This window comes from Plectropomus leopardus, chromosome 6, assembly GCF_008729295.1.
Source record: "Plectropomus leopardus isolate mb chromosome 6, YSFRI_Pleo_2.0, whole genome shotgun sequence".
NCBI lineage: Eukaryota > Metazoa > Chordata > Actinopteri > Perciformes > Serranidae > Plectropomus > Plectropomus leopardus.
Window position 1 is genome coordinate 9560950 of NC_056468.1, and position 9500 is coordinate 9570449.

At 39.7% G+C, this 9500-nt stretch overlaps 1 protein-coding gene across 1 annotated transcript; it reads left to right on the forward strand.

Moving 5' to 3' along the window:
• Positions 1-570: 570 nt before the first annotated feature.
• Positions 571-9432, forward strand: ggt5a (gamma-glutamyltransferase 5a). The gene is made up of 12 exons (XM_042488224.1): positions 571-802; positions 1187-1314; positions 1407-1502; positions 3202-3388; positions 3490-3650; positions 3889-4035; positions 4283-4401; positions 5792-5976; positions 6247-6338; positions 7986-8092; positions 8270-8380; positions 8462-9432. The coding sequence occupies exons 1-12, from the start codon at positions 636-638 to the stop codon at positions 8606-8608; spliced, it is 1647 nt and encodes a 548-aa protein (XP_042344158.1). The 5' UTR covers positions 571-635; the 3' UTR covers positions 8609-9432.
• The last annotated feature ends 68 nt before the right edge of the window (positions 9433-9500 follow it).

Below are 9500 nucleotides of genomic sequence, written 5' to 3' on the forward strand. Positions count from 1 at the left end.
CTTGTCTTAATTTAATATTTGCTCACAATGTGTGGGACATTTCTTGCCAGGTTGGACATTGCATTTCCCTACATTTTTTTAAAAGACATCAAACCATTTTTGCTCAAGTTGAAAAGGATTAAATTGCTTTTGAAAGGCATCTGAGCGCAACACCAGAAACTGAATGTAAATCCTTTTTTTTGTCAAAGCATTAATTGGCATTTGTTGAACACAAGTGAAGTTATCCCACAATTTGGGATTTAAAGGTGGGAATACCTTTTTTGTTTTTATCTGGATCACTTTCTAAGATCCTAATTAGTAGACTAGAGTGTATCTCCATCTGAAACCTGCTATCTGTTCCCTGAGTGAAGTTCATCACCCTGCTGTGTGAGAGCCACAGGGGCAGGTCTGTAGTACGGTTCGAGGTGAAACCTCCTCAGGCATGGCACAACAGCTGGGGACAAAATATAGTTCCTCCCCTCCTGCGCCCCAGGCGGGAGGTGGAGCCTGGCTGAGCCGTGCACGCCCCTTCTGATTGGGTCTGCTGTGCTCCTACTCATCAAGTCAGTCAGAAAGTTCATTAACCAGAGGTGATAACCTACAAAGGTTAGATAAAACTTTAATGATCCTCGTGGAGGTACTGGATAAGATCAGCCATGGCGAGGTCAAAGGCGAGGGTGTACACTTGTTGCGCGCTGATGCTGCTCTGCTTGGTTGCAATAATTGTGTGTATTGCTGTGCTCGTGAGGCGCAAATGTCCAGATGACACTTTCTCAAGCGCCGCTGTGGCCGCAGACTCTGGGAAATGTTCGCAGATTGGACGGTGAGTGACGCTTTAGTTATTATGGGTGCACAAACTTTTCCATTTTTTTTTTTTTTTTTTTTTGGTCTGCAAGGCGCTTATCAGAGGCAGCAGAGTTCATATGACGCACAGCACGCACTGCCTATTTGGCACTTACCAAAACTACCTACTATTCTATTCATAGTTTAATAGGCTAGAAAAGAACACAGCAGAGGGGTGACAGCTTAAATTCTGATAAACATGCCTCACTGAATCAAATGTAAGTCTATATATTTAATATTTAATAAACAAGAACGTGTTTTTCATAACATGCAAAACATAAGCACGCCATTTCCCTATCAGGCAGGTAAGGCTGCAAGCAGCATAACGGAAATGGATTGGCATGATGTGCGTGATCTCTTTCAGGGACATACTAAAACAGGGGGGCTCGGCCGTAGATGGCGCCATTGCTGCGCTGCTGTGCACCTCCGTCATGAACCCGCAGAGCATGGGCATCGGAGGGGGGTCCATATTCACAGTGATGGACAGCTCTGGTAACAGCCACACTCATTCAGCCCTCTAATGCAGCAGAACTAACCAGTGCCCTGCGGTGGAGACTATTGATCATAACCCCTCTTTTCAAAAGGCAATGTGAAAATCATCAACTCCAGAGAGACTGTGCCTGCCACGTTTAAATCTGACCTGCTCAAGTCATGCCCCAAGACCTTCCAGATGATATCAGGTACTCCTCTGGCATATCACCTTATCTAAAAGACCTGCAATTGTTTTCGTTTCCTGATTCTTTTGTTTTCAGCATTTCTTGTTTTTCTCGCTCTGAGTGTTGTTGTTTCGGGTATTAGGTCACCAGGTTCATGCATTATCACGCACGAGGAAGCAAGGATGAGTATTCAGTGTAGCTCACATCTGGAGAACTTAACCTTCCACATAAGGGCACAAAGTTGAAATATTTATGTCAGGTCCAGGGGTGTAGATACTGTCACTCCTTTCTTGGACATGCAAATGTCTTTGTTTTTTCTTTGTAATGCATGCTTCCCATGCACTTGGGTCTTATTGTATACATTGTCGGGGCCCAACAGTCCTGACATAGAAACTGGCCACCAGCTGAGCTCTCAGCCAAGACCCCACACACAGCGGAAAAGGAGTCCTAGAGCAGCTATTAATCATGCCGTGCTCTTGTAAGTTTATTTAAGTAGATGGGAAAGAACTATCTCTCTGATATAATGACAACATTATTAGACAGAAAAAAATTTTGTTTAGTGTATAATAGTTAAATGAAGGAAAAAGAAAAGCTGAAAACAACATTGTGAAACAGCTAAACATATCTACAGGGAAGAGAGTCCATAAACACATTTATCTAAGTAAACTGGTAGATGTGAACAATTATCTTTCTGTCTGCTCTAGGCTACCTAGCTCCCTTATAGGTGGAAGAAGTACTAAGAGGCTTAACTTAAATATACCAATACACTAATGTAAAAATACCCCATCTTAAATAATTAGCCTGCATTCGAAAGCTTACTTAAATAAAAGTACAGAAGGATTATCAGTAAAATCTGCTTAAAGTATGAAAGCAAATGTACTAAAAATGGTCCTGTGACTAATGTGTTAGTATACAATTTATAGGATTATTAAGTTGTTAAAGGGGAAGTTACCCCAACATGGAAATACATATTTTTCCTCTTTCCTGTAGTACTGTTTATAAATCTAGATTGTTCAGGTGTAAGATTCAGGTGTATGATAATAACAGTTATTATTTAAAACCTAGTGAGATATTTGATGGAGAGTCAAACAACTTAAAAATGTGACGCTAATTTTGCACCACTGTTTTGTAAACTAGAAGGGTTGTTGGCCACATGATTCTGTAAAGTTACTTGTGACTTCAGCTGTGAGATAAAGGTAATGGAGTGAAAGTTTAATATTTCTGGCTAAAATGTGGTGTAGAGTAGAAGAATTAAGTCCCATTAAAGGTCCATAATGTAGAATTGATGGGGGACATATTTGCAGAATAATCAGTACCATGTTTTCATTAGTGTTTAATCACCCAAAAGTAAGAATCGTAATGTCTGCAGATCCTAAGAATCAGCCTTTATATCTACATAAGGAGTGGGTCCTCCTCAACAGTCCGCTATGTTATTTATACAGTAGCCCCGAATGGACAAATTAAACACCAGCCCTAGATAGGGTCCTTCCAGTCTTTGCATCGACCATTGTAGCTCTCCTACATGCTTGGCACTGGGGAGAAGTTTCAGTTGGTTGCAGTTTCCAACCTCACCCCTAGATGCCACTAAATCCTACACAATAGACCTCTAAATGCAAATAGTAAATTAATAGTAAATTAGTTGATTAGAAGCACCTAAAATCGTGCCTGAGCACAGACCTCGAGTAAATGTTGTTGAAACTTACTTCTCTATCCATCCATCTAGGTAGCGAATGGATTGGGGTCCCAGGGGAAATTCGAGGTTATGAGAAGGCTCACAATCTGTATGGGAAGTTGCCATGGCACACCCTCTTCGAGCCGACCATTAAACTGGCCAGAGAAGGTTTTCCTATCCCTCCGATCCAGGGTCGATACATCCCGTACATCAACACGAACCTGACTCAGCCCTTACGGTATGAAAGCTAACCCAAACTTGGCTCAGAAACAAAATGAATATTGCACCATTCTACATAACCCATAAGTGATATTTTCTTTCTTTGTATTTGTCCTTTAGGAAGTTCTATACAGATGAGAATGGGAACTTGCTGAAGACTCATGATATTGTGAAGTTCGAGAAACTGGCCGACACTTTGGAAACAATTGCAAAACACGGAGCGAACGAATTTTACACTGGAAACATAGCAAAGGACTTAATTCGTGACATAGAGGACGCAGGTAATGTCAGAGGGGTTTCATCCTCTCCTTTTTCAGCCATTTTCTATCTCTGCCACGATGGCACAATGATCTAATTACAAATGAACAAATCAATTGGCTCTGTAAAGCACTGCAGCAATCACTCACTGACTCCAGTGTGAGCTGCCTGCATCCATTAAATGTCTTGATTATGTGGAGCTGAGTTGCACTTTGTTCAGTTCTGCTTAGCAGAGCCACTTGTTTCAATGTTTTTGCTCAGGAGGAACAATCACGGCGCGAGACTTGGCATCGTATAATGTTACTGTGACTGATGCGTGGGCCGTTCCTTTGGGAGAGTACCAGATGTACATACCCCCACCCCCTGCAGGAGGCATCATCCTCAGCCTCATCCTCAACGTCATGAAAGGTTCCTGCTGCACACAGTCTGCAGAGCTGCGGCTCATCCACACTTTGAAGCCACATAATGAGGCTTGTTAGCTGCGTTGAACAGAGAAATGCCAAATGAATATGTTGCTTGGTTGTTGCTTATGAGTTATTCAACTTAATGAGGAGACTGAACGAAGGTGTGAACATGAGTGTTTCATGAAAGGAAGCATCAAAGATACTGCAGTGGAATACATGTGGGGAGATTAAACAGTTTTCTTAATTTACAGGGTATAACTTGAATCCAGCATCACAAAAGACACTGGCCTATCATCGCCTCATTGAAGCTTTCAAGTTTGCCAATGGATTAAAGGCACACATCCGTGATCCACGCTTCAGCTCAGAGGAAGTAAGTTAGTTTGAAGTAGTTAAGTCCATTTATGGCTTATAAACACTTCTGGAAGAAGTATTTATATCCTTCACTTAAGTAAAAGTTGTAAACAACAATGCACATATTCCCCACCATTAAAAACACGAAGGAAGCTTTGACAAAATTTAAGGCAAGGCAGGTTTATTTGTCTAGCACATATCATACAACAGGGCAATTCAAAGTGTTTTACAGAGCAATAAAATATAAAAACATAATGAAGAATACAGAATTACAATAAAAGAATAGAGATAAGATATAAAAGGTAAAATTGATTATTAAATGATTTAAGAAATTTAAAAGAATAATCACCATTAAAAATAGCAAAAGTGTAGACAAGAGATGCAAAGATAAAAAAAATTAAAAAGACATGTAAACCATAGATTGATGTAGAAAAAGCACAATTTGCTGCATGAAAGTATCACCAGAAAATTAACATGGTAAGAAGGCATTGAGCAACAAAGGAAAAACTGACCCAAAAATGTGTAAAAATATGAGTAAAAAGCAAAAAATGTACCTGAAAAATACCCTTAAGAAGGTTTTTAAAAAGTAAAAATAACAATAACAAGGTAATTATTTATTATTAATTTCTTTCAATTTGTGGAACATTTCATGCCAAGCTCCTCATTGCCTTTTTCCCCCAAATTTTTTGGGTAAAAATGCACCAATTAGCTCAGGCTTCAAAGGTTCTGTGAAATGTGTCTGAAAACAGCACGAGGAAAGTGATGTTGCTTCAGGTTTCAAAGGGTTAAGTGATGCTGTAGACCCCCAAACCCATCGTTTCATACGTGTTTCCCCCCAGATATTGAAATGAAAACTTCAAGATAGACTCCATGCATAATTGAATTTTGATTAGCCATTTCCTTATTAATTTAAACCTATACTCTAATTAACACATATGCATACATCACATACCCAAAAATCAAACATCTACAATTTTATATTATTATTTACAGAATTTCTTTTTTTTAAGTAACCACATAAACAAAAAGTAACCCCTGTAAACACTTAGTGATTGTCAAACCCCCTCCTCATCGATGTACCTTGTGAAAATCATGTTTAAAACATGTAGTTTTAATAATTTAACTTGCAGTAGGCCAAGTTGGGTTAAACTACATTCAAATCTTTATAGCTTTTTTTTTAAAAAAGCACAAATCTAATTTGGGCGATAGTTGGGCGATAGAAGTGCAAAAATAGGGACTGAAAGGGTTAAAATGGGCTGAAGTTCCCCTTGCAAATATGTTCTGGCAGTTTCTTCTTGTCATCCCCCACAAAGCAAGAAGCCTGAAATATGATCATAACTTTACCTTTGAAATGAATGTTTTTTTTGTTACGTGCGTGTGTGTTTTTGAATGCTCTGTTTCTGTCACAGATGGCCAAGAAATTCACAGAAGAAAGCTTTGCCGAGCACATACGGAGCTTGATCAGCAGCAGCGAGACTCACAGTCCACAGTATTACAACATCACCCCGTCTCTGGACAGCGTGGGCACCACGCATGTGTCTGTGTTGGCTGAGGACGGCTCTGCTGTGTCTGTCACCAGCACCATCAACCACATGTCAGTATCTGACGGGTTTCTGCTTCACAGCGAGAAATCAACCATCACGTATTACTGTTGGTTTGAAAGTAGAGGAGTAAGAAGATTTAAGAGATTAAGAAATGAGTGTTTTTGTAAAAGGAATTTGAAAATAAATCTCTCGTCTTGAAAGACTCCAGTCATCACAGACCAAAAGTTTTCTGTAACAGCACAGCTAGAGAAAAGCTCAATTTTTAGAAGTGTGTCTGTGTTACAAGTAGATCTGGTTCATTTAGTGTCTTTTCTTCACAGATTTGGCTCCAAGGTCTTCTCTCCGACCACCGGAGTCATCCTCAACAATCAGCTGTCTGACTTCTGTGGCAGAGCCGATAACATCTTTCCTGGTAATAACATCAGCACGATGCGTCTCTCATCAGTGAGATCATTTCAATACATTTTCATTTTCAATACAATACAGTTTTGTTGTTGTCAGTAACAAGTAATTTATTGTCATATAACTGCACTACATGAAAGTAGCAGAGGACTTTTATTTTGACAAAATTAAAGACATATCCACCTTAAAATGGTGCTAAAATTGGTGCATAAAAATTCACCAGAATGTAGGAAATTAAGTGTTCGATGCTCAAGACCCCAAAACCCTCCATGTTATATGTGTTTACCCCAATAATCAAAGAAAACCTTCACACTTGCACAAGGCAAATGAACATATTGTCATTACTGCAAAGCTGACCTCTGGCACAGGATTAAATACCTTGCACAGAAGTGCTTTAATAGCATCCACACAGCCTATGTAGATATCAGGCAAAGATCTTCTTATAATGTAACAGCGCACAACATGTTTAGGCTTACAAACCTCTTTTAGCCCCACTAATGGAACTGCAGACTATGGTAATGTCAGTCTGTCGGTTCTCCACTTTGGTTTAGAATGATACATCTCAACAACCGTGGAAGAAAAATGACAAATAAATCTACTTTGTACTTGTACCTTGAATGGATTACCATGAAATGTTGTGCAGACATTTATTCTCAGGATGAATTATAATATCTAATTTCATCTAGCGCTTTCAGTTTGTTCAATACTTGCAAGACTTTCATGTCAGAAATTACATTTCATGTCCAAAATGAAACATGAAGAAGCAACATTCTTGTCCTGTCCAACACCTATTTTATAGTAATATTTCAATATTCAATCATATAAACCAATGCCGCAGCACCCATTCCCACAACTAACCCACAATGTTGATACTCAGGTTTTTGCGTCAGCTTCTGTAGTTAACAGTCCTCTTGCAATGAGAGTGTTGGAAAAAAGATACATTTTTCAAACACAAAACTGCTTTATTCAGTGATTTCACCGGCCCCACTTGTTTTGGGATAATTTGACTCCTTGTAAAAACCTCCCAAACAATTAACATTGAAGGAATTCTAACAAGTTTCAGCTGGTTGCAATCTGCAATCCTCACCACAAGATGCCACTAAATCCCCCTAAATCTTACACATGCTCCTTTAAGCTTTAGCCTGCCTCTCTGTCCAAGAATATTTTTTATTTATGCAAGTAAATCATATTAACTAATGACATTCCCATCAGCCTCAGCTGTACTTTGGTTAGTGCTAAGGAGCAAATGTTAGCATGCTAACATGCTAGCCTCAGATAATATATAGTAAACATTGTACCCGCTAAACATTAATGTGCGAGCATTTTTTAAAAAATTGTGTGTATGTTAGTATGCTGATGTTAAAATCCTGCTCAAGGTACAGGCTCACAGAGCTGCTGGCGTGCGGACTGTTGGTCTTGCAATATGAACCCTACAACCTCAGAAAAGTAGATCCTTTGTTTATCAGAAGAGTGTCTCTTCTGTCTGATGCTAGCTTTTGAACAAATAAACTCCCTCCACCCTCTATGTGCACCTGTGATTCACGTCATTCACTCTACTGATTGCATTTCTAATAATTTTCTTCTTGTTCATCTGACATTGATGAGTCTGAATGGAAGCAGTCGGTCCTGTCAGTCAAGGCTTTTGTTGTGTTGTCAGGGGAGCAGCCTCCGTCCTCCATGGCCCCCGCTGTGCTCAAGTCTCAGTCGAAGACGCTGGTGATTGGATCGACAGGTGGGAGCATGATCACGACTGGGATCGCCTCGGTACGTGTCCGGGGCAATCACACTAAGTGCCATTAAGATAAATTGCTGCGGACTAATGCCCCTCACTGTTGTCACAGCAAGTACTGTCTTCATGAGCGTCTTCACCGTGTCCGTAATCTATTCTGCACTCATCACTTTCCCATTTAACAGATTGTATTCTTCTGTTTTCTGTCTCAGGCGCTCATAAACCACCTTTGGTTTGGTAAGAGCCTCAAGGAGGCGATCTCTGCTCCAGTTCTTTATGTTGACTCTCAAAATGCTGTGAAGTTTGAGCCCAACTTTGATAAGGTAATACACACTAAATACGCTAAATAGTTAAAACAGCATATATTTGCTCCATCTGAATCTCCCGTCCTCTTTGCCCTTCAGAAAGTCATCGAGGCTCTGAAGGCTATGGGGCACAAACATGAAAGTGCAAAACATTTCTACAACGTGGTGAACGCTGTGGAGAAGAAGGACGGCTGCATCTGTGCCGTGTCTGATGCCAGGAAACTGGGCGAAGCAGCCGGTTACTGAGATGGCGAACCGCTGGCATTGGCTATGCAGGAGGGCCTTAAGGTAACAGAGACCTTTTGCAGCCACAAAACCACAAAGACTGCAACAGATGGTGTGAAATCACTGAACAAGTAAGTGAACAACAGGCCGCTTCGACTGAACACACACAGTAACATGAGGCAGTTAAACACGTGGCGTCTGGACAGAACTGACTGTAACGGTGACATGATGGACTTCACTGTGCATGAAGAGACAACTATGACTGTATCTGACCTACAGTGACTCCTCTGTTGGGCTCTGCACATCTTAAACATTCCCACTCTTATGTTAAGGATCTGTCTTTTGTAAAAACTTTAATTCATTTCATTTTTCACATCATAAAAGTTACTACCTATTCATAGGTTGTGTTTCTGGTATTCACACTCTTAGTACTACTGTCATGTTTTATGTGGTATGAGCTGTCGTAGCATGCTTTATTTAATACGCAGTGAATGTTTTATTTTTACATGTTTCAAAGACCAGTGCTTTAATATTAAGAGAGGCATTATCAGACCTTAATGACAACACTATTGTGTGTCTTTCAACCATTTTTTAACATTAACGTTTTAAACTGAGTAAAATTATTACAGTCACTGACATTTGTAAGGGGAATATTTGACAGTTTTGCTGCTTTAATTAAAAAAGCAGTTCGAGCAAATTTTGTTGAGCACTGTTTTATGCAAGAGAATGATCTTGTTTGTCTTATTTCCACATGAAATGTTGGAATAAATTGTTTTGGGGGTGGGAGGAAATAAACCCACTCAGTCTTATGGAGTAAGCAAACTTTGGCTATAAACAAAAGATTTTTGAAGCTCAATAAATTGTATTTTTCAATAATATTGCAATAATGGTAATTTTTTTTGTCCAGTGCATT